At 38.3% G+C, this 20,109-nt stretch overlaps 1 protein-coding gene across 2 annotated transcripts in view; it reads left to right on the top strand.

The window, feature by feature from the left end:
- LAMA4 (laminin subunit alpha 4) overlaps positions 1–20,109 on the top strand; it is a 143,530-nt gene that overhangs the window by 83,746 nt on the left and 39,675 nt on the right. For both annotated transcript variants that reach the window (XM_060616434.3, XM_060616436.3), the window contains exons 12-17: positions 528–644; positions 6,059–6,207; positions 10,411–10,552; positions 11,313–11,409; positions 16,172–16,288; positions 17,912–18,091. In XM_060616434.3, coding sequence (XP_060472417.3) covers positions 528–644; positions 6,059–6,207; positions 10,411–10,552; positions 11,313–11,409; positions 16,172–16,288; positions 17,912–18,091 — 802 coding nt within the window. The remainder of the gene's footprint in view (positions 1–527; positions 645–6,058; positions 6,208–10,410; positions 10,553–11,312; positions 11,410–16,171; positions 16,289–17,911; positions 18,092–20,109) is intronic.

The following is a 20,109-nucleotide window of genomic DNA, read 5'->3' as shown; positions in this document are numbered from 1 at the left end:
CAATTTCATGCTTTCATAGTAGGGCCATTTAAAAAAATCTTTTTAAGGACTTTAAGAATGTTTTGTATATGCTTTATTACTATCCAAATGAGCTATCCGTGCCTGGCCCAAAGTCAGCACATGAAATGCCTTTCTGAATTAATTCATTTTTCCACTTAGTGCGAATATAGAGCTTCTGTGCACTCCCGCATCCAGTGTCCCGCTTTTTACATTTATGGAGAAAAAGTCAAAGGCTCTCTCTGAAGTGGTCACTCCCCTTGAGATGATGGTGTTTTGAGCAATAATCATACCTAAGTGCTTCAAAGCTCCCAAAGTGCTTACATTTGTTACCTCCATATTATAAATGAAAAAACGGAGCATGATATGGGTAGAATTCCCCAAAGTTACACAGCAATTAAGTCTTGGGGCCGTGAGAGGAACCTAGATTTGTCTGAGCACAAAGACAGGAGGTGACATTGACCATTCTGCCTGATGCTTTCTCTACAGTGACCTTCTCTTCTGCTGTATCTTACGCTTCCTTCCCACAGAAACAACACGAGAGAGTGAGGGAACAGATGGAAGGGGTGAATGCTTCTCTGAAGACGTCTTTGGATTCTCTGACAACACCCCGTCTGACCCTTTCAGAACTTGATGATATAATAAAGGTAGGGATGCATGTGGCCTGTAGGTTTGGATTTATAACAGATCGGAACAGCGGCTCATTGTCACAGAACAACAGTGGAATCCAATTCAAATCTGTCAAGTTAACTGGAGTTACAGAAGTAGGATCAGGAGACTGAAGTTTTCAGTTTCCCTCATTGCATGGCGGCACTACCCACATATGACTGTTTAAATTTAAACGACTAAAAATGAAAGAAATTAGAATGAAATTCCTCCGTTGAATTAGCCCTATTTCAAGTGCTCAATAGTGCCCTGCGTGGCTCCTAGCTACTGAAAGGAGATCATTTTAAAGTCATCTGATCACCATCTCATTCTTCTTCGACTGTTTCAGCGCCAAGTTCCCTGTCTTCCTCTCCATCCCTACTCCCATCACTATCCTTGGTGACACCAAATTCGAGATGGATGAGCCCACCAGCTCTCAGACCTCCGGCCCCCATAACTTCTCCTGCCCAACAAGCTTTTCCTCCAGCCCACCCTGCTTATCCCTCCTATAGCCTAATGCTACATCACAATACCTACCTCATTCACCTCAATTCATCTCATCACATAGACGTTTTACCATCTCACATCATCACAAGAAGGGTGAGTACAGTACAATAAGACATTTTTAGAGAGAGACCACATTCTCACAATTTTTATTAGAGTATATTGTGATAATTGTTCTATTTTATTATTACTCATTATTATTACACTCTTACTGAGCCTAACTGATAAACTAAACTTTATCATAGGCTTATATACATAGGAAAAACATAGTATATACAGGGTTTGGTATCATTCACAGATTTAGGTACCCACTGAGGATCTTGGAATATATTCTCTGTAGAGAAGGGGGGGACTACTGTATAATCATTATTTGCAAACAGCCTTAACTTCTTTATCCACCTCTTCCCTTACTGTACGCACATGAGAATTCTATCCCCATAGCCCAGTAAACCCAAGTATCCCCAGCACCATGGCCATACCAGAGAAGCCAACATAGTGAAAAATTCACCTTCCCTTCTATCAGTCTGGCTGGTGAATTTGCTTCATGCTTCACTGAAAAACAGGAACAAAGAGAAGAGAATTTCCCTCATCTTTCTCCCCAGTTCTACCAGCCCACCTGCATTTCTATGCACACATCTACCTTCCTTCTTACTATAATTAGTGAAGTATCCCTTCTCCTGTTGAAGTCTCATCTCCTCACCTGTGCTCTGAATCCCATCCTTCCCCACCTCAAGAACGGGGCCGCAGGTTTCCCCCTGAAAGTATGCCCTCTCTCTTCTCTTTGGTCCCATTCTTACTCTCTACTGAACCATTGCTGCCAACATGGAAACATGTGTAAGTATCTCCTATCCTTTAAAAGAAGAAAGCCCTTGCCTGCATGCCTCTAATCTCTGTCCCATTCATTACTCTACTCTGCTCAACTTCACAGCAAAACACCTCGAGAGTCATTTATAGCTGGCATATCCAACTTCCAGCCATCTGCTGCCTTCCGTACACAACCCACTCCAAATGGGATTTCACGCCCCTCCGCCGAGACTGTTCTTGTCCACGTCATCAGTGAACTCAACATAACCAAAACCACGGTTACTTCTCCCTCCTCAGCATTCTTAGCCTCCTTGCTGACTAACCTTTTCTCCTTATTTAAACACTCAGAGTTTTCATCCTGGCTCCTCCAGTACCCTCCCCCCTCACCTGGTCCTCCTCCCACCTCATTGGAGAGTTTTTTCCAGCCTCCTCTGCTAGATTCACCTCTGCACATCCTCTGTGTAGTACATATTTTAGGCTCTGCAGGCCACGTATAACCACACTCCCTTTTATTCTGTGCGTTTTTTTTTAATTTTTTGTTTTTATTTTTTACAACTCTTCCAAAATTTAGATAATGTCCTTAGCTAGGAGCTGTGTAGAAACAGGCCTCAAGCTGTACGTGGCCCTGAGCTGTTGGTCCATCCCTGCTCTTGATAATGAATGGCTCCATTCTCAGTCCTGGGCCCTCTTTGGTACTTACCCTTTCTCCCTAGCTGATTGCATTGAATCCCATGGCTTTAAAGAACAATTATATGCATGACCCCACAATTTATACCTCCAGCTTTCATACTTCCACTGAGTTCCAGACTCCTATCCAAATGCTTACTTAAAGTTTTCCAGTAAGAACTCAGGGATTTTATCTACCACTTAGATGTGTAATAGTCATATCAAACTTAACACATTCTGAATAAAACCTGCTTCTTCCCCACCTCAGTAACCGGCACAACCCCATCTGCTCAAATCAAAACTCCAGAGTCATTGTTGATTTCTCCTCTCTCCTCCTTCCCGTTTCGATAAGACCCATTGACCCTATCTCCAAAAGGAGTCCTGGTTTCTGACCACTCCCTTCGCTGCTTCTACTCTGCGGTCCAGGCTACCTCCTCTCCAGCATGAACTGCCAAAGGAGCCTCCTACCCATTCATTTACCTCCACTCTTGCCCCTCAAGACTAAGTCTCCATTCAGTAGCAGAACAATCCCTTAAAAATATTATTTCTCCCACACAAAAACCTCCAGTAAAACTTAGAGTAAGAAACAAGGTCAATTTACCATGGTTCCTAAATGACCTGACTCTGACCCATCACTCTACCTCAATCCACGTATCTCTTCCCCACTCACTACCTTCCAGTCCACTCCTCTCTGTCACCCTCCAACTCTGCTCTATTTTTCAAACACACCACACTTTTCCTCACCTCAGGACCTTTGCACCTGCTGTCTCCAGATCTTCAAATGGCTAGCGTCCTTGTGACATTCAATGCAAATGGTGTTTTTGCCTTCAATCACTCTCCAACCCATCCCACTCATACTATTTTATTCAAAATACTTTTTACTCTCTGAAATTAACTTGTTCAATTATTTGACCATTTATCTATAATCTATATATTCCCACTAGGTTGTAAATTCCCTGAAAGCAGAGACTATATTCATAGTTATGCATTCTATCTCCTAAAAGAGTGCCTGGCACACAGTGGGCATATGCTGAATATTTACTTAATTAATTAATAAGTAAAGGTGGAATGTCCATGGTATTCTTTCTGCTTATACAACTAAATATAATTTTCTTCAAAGTTGTTCCCCAGATGATCTACCAAATAGCTAGAGACTTAATACTGTCTCCACAGAAATAAACCCTTTGTGCTAAGAACTATGCTACATTCTGAGAATACAAAAATAAATTAGACACAAATCTTGCCTTCCACAATTATGTAGTCTGGTGGGTGGAATAATCATGCAAAATTATTATAGTAGTGTGATACATGAACAGTAGAAATATATAACAACACTGAACTCATCCTGGAGAAATTAAGGATAGCTTCATAAAGGAAGTGATATTTCAGCTGAAACTGGAAGGATTCATAGAACTTTTCCAGGTGAGTCAGACAAAAAAGAAAGCAAAGTTATCCTGGATAGAGAAAATATTATGTGCAAAGGTACAGCGGCCAGAAAAAAATCGGGGAGCATTAAAGCATCGGTTACTCAAGGTTTGACCATGGTACATAATGGCGTGGGGACGGGTGAGAAATGATGAGATTGGAAAGAGGAGGGATCAGTTGATGAAGCCACCTGAGTAATCAAATGTGTTCCTGCAGAGCAACTGGCTGATTTTGAGAGGGAAAATAACATGAGCAGATTTGCTTAATAGAAAGATGGCCATTCTTGTCGGATGGTGCAGAGTGGGTTAGAAGACTTGAAAGACTAGGCTGGCAGAGCTAAGTTAGATTATTCATAGAGGAAAGGTCTGAGTCAAGCCTGAGCAACACCAGCTTTTGAAGTCTCCTTCCTGGACAGTGAAAAAGGAGACCCAGGAGAGAACAGTGTCACAGAAGCTAAGGAAAGAGAGAGTTTTGGGGGAACGACAATGACTAACACCGTCACAAACCAGAAATAAATCCAGTACATAAAGCAGGAAAGTGTCGAATGGATCTGGCAACAGGGTGTCTGACACTGGGGACCTTGGCAAGAACCATTTCTGTGGAATGCACTCGATCAACAAAGAAAAGAAGCTGGAGGGGAAGCTAGAGTCAAGGAATAGGTTTTGTTTGTTTGTTTTTAATGGGAGAGGTTAACTGGGCATGTTTATACATGAGAGGAGCCACTAGTTAGGGAGCAAGAAGAAGAGAAAACAGGGCAGCATGCCTTATACAGAAAAGGAACACTTTTCCTCTTAAAATATGAGAAAGATGTACATGAAAATGTAGCTATAATAGGGTTTTCTTTGAGGGGAAGGGACTGAAGGATGGTGGCAAAGAGTTGTTTGTGATTCTTCTTTGTTGGTATTGGAGTCTCTGAGGAGAATAGTACCCTCTATCAGCGCCCAAGTTCTAAACGAGTTGAAAAATAAATAAAATTGTAAATACGAAACCCAAGAACATCACCTTCATTTCTGATGCAGCTAAGATGAGGACATGGCTTTAGGTCTCTTAGCCAAGTGGCATGGCTAATACTCAATCCCAGAATTAGGCAGAACTGCCCGCTCAGACAGGCAACATTGCAGGAATGTTCACGTGGGGGTTCTGCCCAGAACAACTTTCATTATGGACAAACACAGGAAAACTCAGGCTTGCTACCAAGAGGCAGAGCGTAGAGTTGAACAGAGACTACACAGTTATTCCCCCCAAAATTTACCAATCAAATAAACCAGTCCCTTTCTTAGGAGCAGAATTAGGAAAGGGGTGGAGAGGTCTGAGGTTTCAGTGACTGAGCTCCCTTCATAAGGAGGAAACATCAGGAGTACAGAAAAAAAAAAAAATTCCCTGCTACAGTTAGTTGATGTCTTCTAAATAAAAAAGAAAATAAAGTAATCTGCTTAGAATCAGTTGGAGATGGAAAAAGGAAAAGTTCATGGCTTAAGAATGGTGACAATGTCGAGAATCACTATTTGAGTGACTGGGAAAAATGAATGATGCTCATTAGATTTAGTAACATAGATATCATTAGTTTAATTTCTGTTTTTTTGGAGCAGTGAAGTAAAAACCAGACTGGAGTGGGTTAAAGAGTGAGTTAAAAAGTGATAAAATAGAGACAGCTAACATAAACACTTTTTTGACGATATTTTACTATACGGTGAATAGAAAAGTAAGGTAATAACATTGGGGAAATCTATGGGTAATGGAGGGTTTTTTTGGTTTATCTTCATTTTGTTTTGTTTTCAGGTGGGAGAAGGCAGAGCATGTCTGAAAGTGGGGGAAGCAATCCATAGAGAAAGAGTTAAAGATGCAAGAGAAAAAGATAAAAGTCTACTTGAAGTATTTTAGACTCGTATAGACCCGGCCTGAAATTTACTAAACCTCATGATAAGGAAGAATAGAGATTATCTTTTGGTGCTCCAAGGGAAAAAGATTTTAAGTCCTTCTATGTTCAACAATTTACTTGTTAAAACATTTTCTTTAGAATGCATCAGGGATTTATGCGGAAATAGATGGAGCCAAAAATGAACTACAAGGAAAGCTCTCCAACCTAAGTAACCTTAGTCATGATTTAGTCCAAGAAGCCGTCGACCATGCCCAGAACCTTCAACAAGAAGCTGATGAATTGAGCAGGTAATATCCTGTTTTTAGAAATGCAAATAACTACATAGAGTGAATAACTCATTTTTATTCAATTCCACATGTCAGAATTACTGGGATACAGATTAGCAAATTGGGCTTGGGGTTGTGTTTGTTTGTTCATTTGAAGGTTTGTTAGTTGGTCGGTCTAAGAGCCAGCCAATCATTGTTTATTGCAATTGCTTTAGGGAGAGTTTTTTATTAAAAAAAAAAAAATCTGTCAGATTAGAGGCCTGTGTTGTGAGGGGTGGTTCTGCTCCACAGTTATTAATAGGGGAACTAAGGCATTTTTATTAGGGACATTACTGCTGCACAAAATATTATCAAGTCCCTTCACAAGGTCCCAATTAGATCCCTCTACAAGGTCTAATTCTGCCACCATCACATATTTATTTCACAGACAGCATTAGCTTTCACACCCAAGGGTCTTAAGTAAAGCTGGTTAGAAGTTGGCAATACAGCTGACTTCTGGTATATACTCTGGACATTCTACAGTGCCCAGCAGGAACTGTTTGATTTCAACACCTGATTAAGAGAAAATCAATTGCCAATTTTCCTCACAGCATCTAGAAGAGAGTCCCACACCCTTTGGGCACTCAATTAGTGTTAATTGAAATGTACTGAAAGTCTGGAATTGAATTCATGACCTTGAAATGATAGGTAAATAATGAGATAATTATAGAGAAAGACTACAAATCTGGCAATTAGAAATAAGGATCAGTAAAGGTCATGGATAAATTAAGAACCAATTTAACTCTTGTTCAAAACTTAAACTACCTTTTTATTCCTGATTGTCAAAATTTTCAAATATCCCTCCAAATCTTCTGAGAATTGAAGGAAAGAGAGGAGAGAGAGAGAGAGAGAGAGAGAGAGAGAGAGAGAGAGGGAGAAATAGATGTTATGCAAAATCTTCATGTACAAAATGGCATTGTATCCACCTTAGCATCATGCTTCCAGTAAATGTGATTTTGATCAAGCCAATAAAATGGAGCTTGGATAAAATATTATTTGGATAATGTGCTGTATTGGAATAACATTGTTTTTGAGATTCCCTCCTATGGCTGTCTTCATTTTTCTTTTTTCTTTTTTTTAATTTTTAATGTTTATTTATTTTTGAGAAAGAGAGAGAGAGAGCACAAGCAGGGAAGGGGCAGAGAGAGAGGGAGACACAGAATATAAAGCAGACTCCAGGCTCTGAGCTATCAGCACAGAGCCCAATGCAGGGCTTGAACTCACAAACTGTGAGATCATGTCCTGAGCCGAAGTCGGACACTTAACGACTGAGCCACCCAGCGCTCCTGTCTTCATTTTTCTTTTACCCTTTATTTCAATGACTATGTCCTATTAATAGGGTTCCAACACATACTTTCACTAAATGCCACCCTGAAACAGTGTTCTAGGATGATTCTAAGTAAGTTACCCGTGCTTTACATGAAAACCTGATCAGAAATATCAATCACCCTGAAATCACTTTTGCATTTAAGATATTTCAGACTGAATATATTCAGTGAAACATCCAAATTTCTAGATGTCCTCCCCTCAAAATGTGAATATTCTTCATCATCTATCTGGTGACCCAATAATTTGCTTCTTGTGCCTCAAACAGAAATAAACATAATTCATCAAGAAATTTCCATTTCAAAAGCACATTTTTATTTTGTGTATTGATGCAGTACCTGTTTTGTGCCTAGTAATGAAAACAGAGTATTAAAGACTTTGTTTCTTTTTTTTTTTTAAGTTTATTTATTTATTTTGAAAGAGAGACAGAGAGAGCAAGCGGGGGAGGGGCAGAGAGAGAGAGAGGGAGAGAGAGAATCCCAAGCTGTGCTGACAGCACAGAGCCCAATGCAGGGCTTGAGCCCATGAATCATAAGATCATGACCTGAGCAGAAATCAAGAGTCAGACACTTGGGGCCCCTGCGTGGCTCAGTTGGTTAAGCGTCCACCTTCGGCTCAGGTCATGATCTCACAGTTTGTGAGTTCAAATCCCACATCAGGCTCTTTGCTGACAGCTCAGAGCCTGGAGCCTGCTTCAGATTCTGTGTCTGTCCATCTCTCGGCCCCTCCCCTGCTCATGCTCTGTGTCTCTCTGTCTCTCAATAACAAATAAACGTTAAAAAAATTAAAAAAAAAAAAAGAGTCAGACACTTAACCGACTGAGCCACCCACGCACCTCTAAAGGCTTTGTTTCAAGCTCTTTCTTATATCTTAATATTCTAGCCAGCACAATTTAAAAATATTAATGAATACTTGTAACATTTTATTCTTTTTATCCCTTTTTTTAAAAACTTGCTGATTTTACTCTCTGTGCCATTTCTAAGAACAAGGGCTTATGGGTAGGAAAAAGTGCCAAGTATTTGGATTAGAACTACCTCCGCAGAGCAGAGTTGCATTATGACTTTCATGGGCCCTAGGTACTTTTGCCTCTGTGGGCTCCTTCCTCCATAAAAATATTTAAAATTATATGTCATGATAACATTGTTATAAAAACTAATGTAATCATTTTAGTATCCTCATTGTTCTTCTGATTTAAAAAAAATTAAAATGAACATATCTTTGTGGGGCTCTATGATGCCTAATGGATAAGTCAGCCCTCCTGGAGAGGAAAGAATGATGACGACCTTGGACAAAAGAGAGGAAAGTAGCCAAAGCAATACAGAAAAAGTCACTCGGAGCCCAAAACAGCACACAGCTTAATAGGTCAGGACAGTTGGAAGTGGTGAGCCAGTGTGGGATCTGCAATGTCACATACTGGGTCACAGAGAATCTTCCAGAAGTTACTGATGAATAAAATGATACTAGCCATGAACTAAGCCATGAACTGAGAAAATGTGGCACTGGTGGATTTAAAACTGAATAAAATTGAGGGGCGCCTGGGTGGCTCAAATCAGTTAAGCATCCAACTCTTCATTTCAGTTCAAGCCAGGATCTCAGTTTCATGAGTTCAAGCCCCACATCAGGCTCTGCACTGTCAGCACAGAGCTTGCTTGGGATTCTCTCTCTCTCCTTCTCTCTCTGCCCCTCCTCCACTCATGCTGTCTCTCTGTCTCTCAAATAAACAAATAAAATCAAAAACTTAAAGTTCTTTTTAAAAATAAATAAATAAAATGGAATAAAATAGAGACACAGGATTCAGGATGAGCTGCAGAAGTAAAGCAGTGCTTATATTATAGAGGAAAAAGTGTCAATAAAGTGAATTATTCTATGAATATATTTAGAATTTGAAATTCCAGTTCAAGAAATAGTTCCGGTATAATAATAAACCCTGATGTTTGTTGGATGACAGGCATGGTAGCAAGCATTTCACATATTTTATCCCTGTTGTACCTCACATCAATCCTCTGCGACATGAAGCGTTATCAGCCACTATGTGAGAGCGCCCTCTGCATGATGGGTACCCAAGAAATATTAGATGAACCTGAAGGAGTCCAGAAAGGGGTAAAGGCAGAAAACATGGTGTATGGGGCAAGGGAGGAAATGGGCATGAGTAGGGCTTTGCACTTCAGAGAAGCAGCTGGGCCGTAGGAGTGAGACAAGTCGTAACAACCTGTATCCTGGTTCCTTCTATAAAAAGGGAATAACAATGTCTACTTCATGGGTGTGATAAGAATTAAAGACGTACTATATAGAACAAGTCCAGCCCAGTATCTGCATATAGATGCTCAGTATGTGTCATTCCCCTTCTTAAGGGAAAATATGATGTTTTATAAAGTGAACAAAAGGTTAGGTAAATAGAGTGCAACTAAGACCTAACACCACGCTGTGGCTATGCACCCTCTCTGAGAGCCTTGGTTTCTTCTATGGGTAGAAAGTAACAACGCTGATTTGGGTAAGTAGGTGAGGGAGGACTGTGGGTTCATTCCTCTGCCTGACTGCCACAATATAAACAAGCCGTTGCTTGAAGAGGTGCAGAGGGCTGATTTAAATCATCATTCTTTTTTCCTGTGGCCACTGCCAGGCAAACAGCTTTCATGAAGCCAAAATGGGGTAAAGTCTTAGGGGCACCAAAGGCAGAGGAAAGCAAAGAAGATGTCCTCCTAGGAAAGGCAGCTCGGGAAAACCTTTCCAAGCCAAGTGACTTTAAATAACAGGAAGAAGGTCCCTGTGGTCCCGGAAGTATTCCAATCAAGCCACAACAATGGTCCCATTTCCCAAAAAAGTAAGAAAGAGAAAAAGGACGAGTTTCTTCTTTTACAGGAATTTGCACAGTTCAGATATGAACGGGCTGGTACAGAAGGCTTTGGACGCTTCAAATGTCTATGAAAATATTGCCAATTATGTTAGTGAAGCCAATGACACAGCAGAATTGGCTTTGAACATCACTGACCGAATTTATGATGTGAGTGTTCCCTTATTTTTTTAAGATTTTGTTTTGAAGTAATCTCTACACCCAACATGGGGCTAGAACTCACAACTCCAAGACAGAGTCACACGCTCCACCAACAGAGCCAGCTAGGTACACACACACACACACACACACACACACACACACACACACACCGAGTATTCCCTTATTTTAAAGTTCATTTACATGCTGCCGTTTCCCAGCTTATGAGTTTTCTGTTTTCTAATGTCATCTCTTGAGCTTCCAGTGTAATACAAATGGCAGAAAGGGCAAGAAAACTAAGAAAACAGCATTTTATTTGTGTTATGAAGGTTTCAGTAGTTCAAGATGTGCCATACTCCTGTCAGCAAATGCCAGTGTCTTTTTGACAACATTTTTAAACCACAGTCCCTGAATAAACCATATTTAAGATTACCCCATGCTGATAGAGAAGTTGCTTTATGCATACATTCACATTTTTTCAACTCGAAAACTATTTATTGAGTGGCTTCTATTTGACAAGTACTTCAGAGGGGACTTGACCAGGCACTGTTCTAGATTCACTGAATTTTCCTTGAAAAATGTTTACCGTGAAAACGTCATGCACTTTATCTTTTCCTGTTCACATTTGACTTTGATTTTGAGCTATGGAAATGAAGTTGTACGAGTCTTGCTTGGTGTTTAGCAGAGAAACGGTGTCATTTAAATCTTCAATCCATGAGAAGTGGGTTTCTTCTGCTGTCATTCTTATTCTTTCCATACAATTCCTTTGTAGGCTGTGAGTGGGATTGATACTCAAATTATTTACCATAAGGATGAGAGCGAGAACCTCCTCAATCAAGCCAGAGAACTACAAGCAAAGACAGACCCTAGTAAATATGTTTTCTACCTTCCTTCTGATTTATAGCTGCTTCTCTCCTTTCATACAGTGCTTCTGCATGTGGATAAAGATTTCAAAATCCTAAGATTAAAAAACAAATGATCTTTTTTTTACATTATTTTCCCCATTTTATTTTTTTAATTAATTTATTTATTGTTTAATTTACATCCAAGTTAGTTAGCATATAATGTAACAGTGATTTCAGGAGTAGATTCCTTAATGCCCCTTACCCATTTAGCCCATTCCCCCTCCAGCAACCTTCTGTTCTCTATATTTAAGTTTCTAAAAACAAATCATCTTTCAACTGAATAGCACATTAGTAGTTCCTGCTGAAATTCAAGGTATAAAAGAAGCAAAGATTGGATATTTTAAAATAAATTGTGGTTTAAAAAAAAAAAAAACCTTCCATGTAGTGAAACATGTGGTAAATACTCTTGCTAATAAAGTAGGCTAATTAATAGAAATTTACCATAAATACCAATTTTCATGGAGATGATGCCATTAAATACACTTAACACTAAAACTATATTGGACATAAGTCAGTCTTCCTTGGACAATTCAGAAGACCCTTTAAATTTTTACATGAATTAATGAATAAGCATTGGGAGAGTTAGGAAGATAGGACACCACACGGCCATCTGGTTATTGGCTCTTGCCTATATTTGTGTTCTACAAGTTTACGATATTTGGGACAAGCCTAATGGCCATATGGGAAGAAGCATTTCCAAAGGCTAGTGTTTGTGTGTGTGAAAGCAAGCCCATCCAAAATGGGAGAGGGAAGAAAAAATAAAAGTGAAATCATTTTTGTCAATTCTGAATCTTGGGAGCTACTCTTAAAAACAATTGCAGTGATTAAGAATCTCACTAAACATTAATCATCTCTGAGCCAATGACCTCATACCTGAGGATGGGGGCTCACTGACTAATGAGGATGGAAATCCATTATCCAGCTAACTTCTAACTACCACCTGAAAAAAAGACCAAGTTTGCAACAAAAAACGTCACATAATTTTATCAAAGCAATCAATCTCAATTCTAACCATATGTTTTCTTTTTTTTTTTTTTTTTTTACAAAGAGCACTACCTAGAGAAAAAAATGCATTTGTTTTCTTATATGCTAAATATTTAAACAGCTATGATAAAGCAACTATTGTTTTATGCTTGCTGGGTAAAGAAAGGCAATAAAAATGTTCTAATTAATTATATAAGTCTAATCTTGAACTTACTTTTTAGAAAAGAATTAGAATATTACCTGCAAAAATTGAGAATATTAAAAGTAAAATATATTTTTTACTGAAGTATGATTAACATGCATTGTCATATTAGTTTCGTGTGTACAATACAATTATTCAACAACTCTGTACATTGCTCTGTGCTCATCACATTAAGTGTGCTCTTAAAAAGGAAAATATTTTTAGGTAAATGTTGCCATGTCTATATACTGCTTTGTTTCTTGTGATGTGAAGACCAGAATATGTGGATCTTCATGACAGTGACTTAAATATTTTATCCTCCTTGATAATTTGCAATTTTCTTAATCTTGTCATTATTGAGTTATTGAACCTCATGAAAACAATTTTTCTTTTCTGGTAATGGTATCTCTTCAAAGTTCTATATTTTAAGTACAGAGAAAATCTCTCCGTATAGGTCTCTGAATATTTCGCAGTGCTGGTCACGTATTTCATGATCTTGTTTGCTTAAATTTCTTCACATATTTATTTGCAAAAGGGACACCAATGGGGAGTTAGGACTGCGTGGACCAGAACTTTGCCTCCCTTTAGATAACACACATTGGTGATATAAATTCAGATTTTCAGATTAAACTATATTCATCTACTGAGTTTCATTACAATTTCAAATTACTGTTAATTCATTTCCAAATGACTTTCAACAATTAGTAATCTTTATATCCCAGACTTCCTTTTCTTCATTATCTTTATGAAATAGTTAGCAACCTATAATAAACTCAGGAAGCTGCTATTTAAAGGAGAATTCTACTGAATTCATTTGTAAAATGAAAAATGTTTATGTAAAACAATAAGTTTCAAATAGGACAGACTTTTTGTGAAACATTTTTTTCTTATCAACTTCCAGCCCAAAGTAGAATTTTTTTCACCTATTTTTATCAAGGGCTCCAAATATAGAGTTGAATATATTCTTTCTTGGTGTATCAGCCAGTGTTTTTTGCAGCTATAAGACCCAAAAGGAAGAGCTGAAAAGATTGTTTGTATTAAAAATATTTAAAAAACAAAACTAAAAGAGGGAGAGGGGATATAATTCAAGTACAAAGTATGTTTAAGTCCCTCCTTAAATTCTGGAAAATTTTTGGCATTACCCAGAGGAAATGAGAAAGACGTGCTTGTACTTTGTTTACATTGTACTTGGTGACAGAATCAATTCAGCATCACTCATTGTATACCCACTATACACAAAGGGGGAAGATAACCAAATAACAAAGCAGCACGCAAAGACCGTATAATAGAAAGAGAAAGTACACCATGGGAGACAGTATATTTACAAGCCTATAGGAGAGAAAAAGAGTATAATAGGAGGTGAAGAAATTATTTCTCTGTCTGTCAAAAAGCATAAAGTTCCTGATGCTTTGGAAGTAAACAAAGCATGAACCAAGAATTCTTGGGAAAGTTCATCCTTCAGTTCAGACAAGATACTACATCATGACTTGCTTGGATTTGCTCCAAAATAACCCATTATGATTCTATGCTATAAGCGCACTTTCAAGAATAGTTTTGTAAGAAAAAGACTAAGAACATCTGATAGGCCTATATGTAAATAATGTGTATACATTTAATCAGTCATTAAACCCTTCCCACAAAGAAATCTCAAGGCTCAGATGGCTTTCCCCGTGAATTCTTCCAAACATTTAAGTAACACCACTTGTGTATAAATTCTTCCAGGAAACAGAAAAAAGAGGAAATATTCTCTAACTTGTTGTATTAAGCCAACAAAACTAAGATACAAAACCTGATAAGAACATTATAAAAAAGGAAAATTACAAGCCACATTCTCTCACAGAGATGTGAAAATTCTAATCGAAATATTAGCAGATCAAATCTAACACACATAGAAGTGATAATACATGATCAAGTTAAGTTTATTCCAAGATTTCAGGGATAGTTTAACATTTAAAACATCAATAGTAATTCACCACATTTTAGGAATATGGGAGAAAATTCATATGATCATGTCACCACATGCAGGAAGATCATTTACCAAAGCTCAATACCCATTCATGTTTTTAAAAAACTTGTAGCAAACTAAGAATACAAGGAAACCTCTGTAATCTAAGAAATAATAATAAAATAATGGTCATCAAGCATATTAATACTGAAGTATTTAAAGTTTGCCCACTAAGACTGGAAACAAGACAAAGATACCCCCCACATTACCAATTCAGTGTGTAAAAAATCTGGTTTAATTCTATGTACAACAAAATTAGAAATTAACTTTGTAAAATAACACCATTTACAATATCATAAAATACCTAGGAATAAAGCTGATGAAATATAAGATCTCTAATCTTATTAAAGATGATCTAAATAAATGGAGATCAAAATGAGAATTTAGATCTAAATAAAAATTAATAAAAACTGTATTTATTAACTAGAAGACTTAAATTTGTAAAAATGACAATTCTGCCAAATTTATCTGTAGAGTCAATATAATACCATCTGAAGTACCAGAACTGTATGCATATATAGAGGATGACTCTAGAATTTCTATGGAAATGAGGGTGGGAGGAGCTAAGAAGCCAGCACAATCCTTGAAGAATAAAACAAAGCTGGAAGACTTAAACTACCAGATATTAAGACTTCTAACTCTACAGAAATTAAGACAGAGATACAAAAGATGTAGAAAATTACAATACTGTATCATTTCTTTTGAATAAAGCTTAAGAACAGACACAACTGGGGCGCCTGGGTGGCTCAGTTGGTTGAGCGGCCGACTTTGGCTCAGGTCACGATCTCGCGGTCCGTTGAGTTCGAGCCCCGCGTCGGGCTCTGTGCTGACAGCTCGGAGCCTGGAGCCTGTTTCCGATTCTGTGTCTCCCTCTCTCTGACCCTCCCCCGTTCATGCTCTGTCTCTCTCTGTCTCAAAAATAAATAAACGTTAAAAAAAAAAAAAAAGAACAGACACAACTAACAGAGATAGCATTCAGAATAGTGGTCATCCTTGGGAAATCACAGAGATCCCAGGAAACTAGGAGGACCAATAATGTTCTACTTTCTTGACTTGATACTGCTTATATGCTGTGCTCGGTTTGTGAACATTCATCAAGCTGTGCATTTATAATGTGCCCCTTTTCTAGATGTATGTTGTACATCAATTAAAATTTTATTAAAACCATAAACAAGAATTCTTCTTATGTAACAGTCATCACCATAAATAGAGGTAGATCTTTTCTTTTCAGCTCTTTATCAACCATGCTGCTAGGAGTTATTAGTCACAGCAGTGCTATATTTTTCAAAGAAGTTAGCCATTATCTCTAGACCTTTCACGAGTCACTTTATGGCATCCTAAATCATTCCCAAGCAGTGTTACTACTTTTCTATAATCCTGTACCTCTTAACTGAGATGCCACTTTCCAGAACTGGTGTTCTATGTTCATATCATATTGAGAATTTTACAGATGATTCCGTGATATAGATCAGAATTTTCCTTGTTGAAATGGAGATGTTTTGTTCCCCCTAGCATCTTGGCTTTACTGGTACCTTTTTTTGGCTTCTTCTCCATAGGTAACGATGAGGCAGTAGCTGATACCAACAGGCGTGTGGGTGGAGCTCTAGCAAGGAAGAGTGCTCTTAAAAACAGATTGAATGATGCCATTAAGCGACTACAAGCCACGGAGAGAGGTAAGGATCACAGACAAGAACTTAAGCTTCATCTGTTTATTCACTGGGATTAAAATAAAGCTTTGAAGAAGGAATACATGACTCCTTATCACTCCTTTTATAAATAAATATTGTTTTCTGATGACAAAAGAAACTATGTTCATCACACACACACACACACACACACACACACACACACACACACACACTGAGAAAGAATTATAAAAGCTATAATCATACCATCTAGGGGTGACCATTAAATCTGAGAGCATTTTCCTCCTATCTTGTGTGTGTGTGCACACACGTGCATGTGTGTTTTAATGGGATCATGCTGCTTATACTGTTTGGTAACCTACTTTCTTGTGGACATCATTCTTCATTAATAAGCATGCCCTAATTTGATTACTGGGTTTCTCTGGCCCTAATTGTTACATGCCGTGTCATTCTTATGGCACAAGTAGGGAGACCAACAAGCCAAATAGAGACACAAGAGCACTCATTTTGCCCAGTCTGGGACTACAGTGGCATCTTAAGAAGATGGGCTTGGGAAGATGGGCTTAAGAAGATGGGCTTGCCTTCCCTGGTATAGTGAAAGTTAACAGATACTGCTGGATGAGAGTGTTTTACTACATGGAGCAAATCCAACTACTGTACCAGAGTGCACCAAAACCCCAGCCAGGGGGGTATCTTCCATCGAGAATCCCTGTCATCAGCACCATCAGAGCTACGACATACTAGCCACTGGACTGTGTTTTACGTACATTCTGTCATGTGGGAAAATATCACCATTGCCTTCAGATGAATGTGAACCCTGAGGCTTGTCAAGGTTTGGGAGCTTGCTCCAAAAGGCACAGCTCCAAAAGGAAGCAGACCCAGGATTCAAAGCTACATCCGTCAGGGTTCAGATCATGTGAGGTCGAATTAAATATTTCTCCACTTAAACAAAAAGAAAGCCTCAACCTCACCTGAGTGATTTTGATTACAAAAGTAATACATGATTATTATAGAAAAATGAGAAGATACAGATAAGAAAAAAAAAGCACAAAAGAAGAAAAACCTTTTATAATCTCGTTACCTAGGAAAAAACACTTTGCTGTAAACTTACATTATTTTTATTTTAAATATATAACTTTAATGAAAATAGAATGCCACTCTATATACTATTTGGAAACTTGCTTTTATTATTTAAAAATAATTTTCCTTACTAATTTACTTCTGTACTAGAGCATCATTTTTATGGGAAAAGGTGCTCCACACAGAAGAAAGTGATATTTACAATGCATTTCAGACATAAACATATTATGACTTAAAATCTCATATGTGTTTTCTGTGGCTTTCTCGCAATGCCTCTAACCTGAAGAGATACTAATTACTTTTTTTAATCTCCTAATTTGAAAATGTTTTCAGTGAGCTGCATGATTTTAATAAGACTCTAGAGTCTTTCAAGCTCATTTTTTAATGCTACTTAACAATTTTCTTCTGCATCTAACTTACACTATAATTAACATACATTTAAAGGTCTTTGTGCAGCTTAAAAACCCAAAAGCTCAGGTCTGTTTTATCCCAGTGATTAAATGGATGGTAATGTTCCCAACCAATGTCCTGCTTCTCTGCAAAGTGAATGTCCCTGTGCTCTGTGTGAAGGTGATGCTCAGCAGCGCCTGGGTCAGTCAAGGCTGATCACGGAGGAAGCTAACAAGACCACAGTGGAAGTCCAGCAGGCAGCCGCCCCGATGGCTCACAATCTGACCAGCTGGTCGCAAAATCTGCAGAATTTTGACTCTTCTGCTTACAACACTGCAGTGGCCTCTGCCAGAGATGCAGGTATCATGGTTTGCATCCAATTGAGGAACTGGCCATTAAGTGCAATACATCCGTTCGTTAAGAAGGCAGTTTGCTTCATTTGGGTTTTAGATTGGAATATTGTAGAAGTTAGCTTAGGAAAAAAGAAAAACTTTTGTTCAGTTCATCTATCAATATATGTATGTGTGTGTGCATAGGAGATATATATATTTCACACAAATAGACACTAGATAGATGGGTTAAGAATCATTTTTTTTCCGAATGAAGTAATGGCAGCACTGATATTTATCAATGTAAGTTTGATCCTTTGGGGAAGAACGTCAATCACAAAATGTTGGTTTGCATTTTAGAAAAATATTTACTAAACTGCCTTGCTTTTTCCTTACCTAAGTAAAGCAGGTTATTACCAACAAGTACTGACTATGGCGAAACATAATGGAAGGTTCCCATTAAGAAGAACCATTTGGGGGCGCCTGGGTGGCTCAGTGGGTTGAGTGTCTCAGATTTCAGCTCAGGTCAACAGTTCTTGAGTTTGGGCCCCTAGGCGGGCTCTGTGCTGACAGCTCAGAGCCTGCTTCGGATTCTGTGTCTCCCTCTCTCTGCCCCTTCCCCAGCTCGCTCTCTCTCTCTCTCTCTCTCTCTCTCTCCCTCTCTCTCAAAAATAAACATAGGGGAGCCCGGGTGGCTCAGTCGGTTGAGCATCTGACTTCAGCTCAGGTCATGATCTCGCAGTTCATGAGTTCGAGCCCTGCATTGGGCTCTGTGCTGACAGCTCAGAGCCTGGAGCCTGCTTCAGATTCTGTGTCTCCCTCTCTCTGCCCCTTCCCCACTCATGCACTGTCTCTCTCTGTCTCTCAAAAATGAATAAACGTTAAAAAAAATTTTTTTAATAAATAAACATTAAGAAGAACCATCTGTTAGCCAGCTTGAATACAGATTTATAGCAATGATAATGAAATATTCTGATATCTCCCTAATTTGTTTAGTTACACATAGATTAAAATCACATATTACTACATTTATTCTGTCTTCTGCCTCTTAAATATCAATGTCTTTGTCAATGACTAGAACTTTTGGTTCCCCAGCATGGCTTTGCAGAACATAATACCTTCACTTCCAGTTACCTTCTGAGTTAAGAAACAACTTTACTAATCCACATATGAGCCACCTGTCACTAGAAATTTTATTCCGGGTCACAAATATCCATTCCCATAACAGGAAGATAAGTCTTTTATGTTCATCTTTTAAGTATATATCTTTTAAGTACCTGGAGTAATTTCTCCATGTAACCACTCATTTAATTACTTTTAGAACTTGATCGCTAAAAGATTTGCCTACATGACATCCAACATTTGCATTTATAAAGATAGGGCCAAAGGAATATTTACTAAATCTGTGTTAAGTTTTTTTCCTCCTTCTTCAGTCCAATCCATGATTCCAGTAATCCAGAACTAGCATTAATTGAAATTGTTTCAGGCCTCCGTGTTTTCCTCAAACAGCATCTTGTGGTTCAAAGCAAAGTAAATGAAAGAGCATACCACAGTATAAGAGACCTTATAAAGACTCTAATATGGGGTGCCTGGGTGGCTCAGTCAGTTAAGCGGCCGACTTCGGCTCAGGTCATGATCTTGCGGTCCGTGAGTTCGAGCCCCGCGTCGGGCTCTGTGCTGACAGCTCAGAGCCTGGAGCCTGTTTCAGATTCTGTGTCTCCCTCTCTCTGACCCTCCCCCGTTCATGCTCTGTCTCTCCCTGTCTCAAAAATAAATAAAACGTTAAAAAAAAATTTTTTTTAAATAAAAAAAATAAAGACTCTAATAAAAGGTGACTCCCTTTCTCTGACAAAATTGAGGACAGGGAAACCCTGTTTTACATACATTTCCATAATCAAAATTTAATGTACTACAATAAATATACTTTATTACCTGTAATTTTTAAAGACTATTATACCATAAAATGGCTATTGTAGTCAGTAATCCAAACAACAAATATTTACCTCTGTATTAATCAATACGATAACACAAGTAAATTGCTATTATTTT

Source organism: Panthera onca, chromosome B2 (genome assembly GCF_046562875.1).
Source record: "Panthera onca isolate mPanOnc1 chromosome B2, mPanOnc1 haplotype 2, whole genome shotgun sequence".
NCBI lineage: Eukaryota > Metazoa > Chordata > Mammalia > Carnivora > Felidae > Panthera > Panthera onca.
This window is presented reverse-complemented; position numbering and strand designations above follow the sequence as displayed.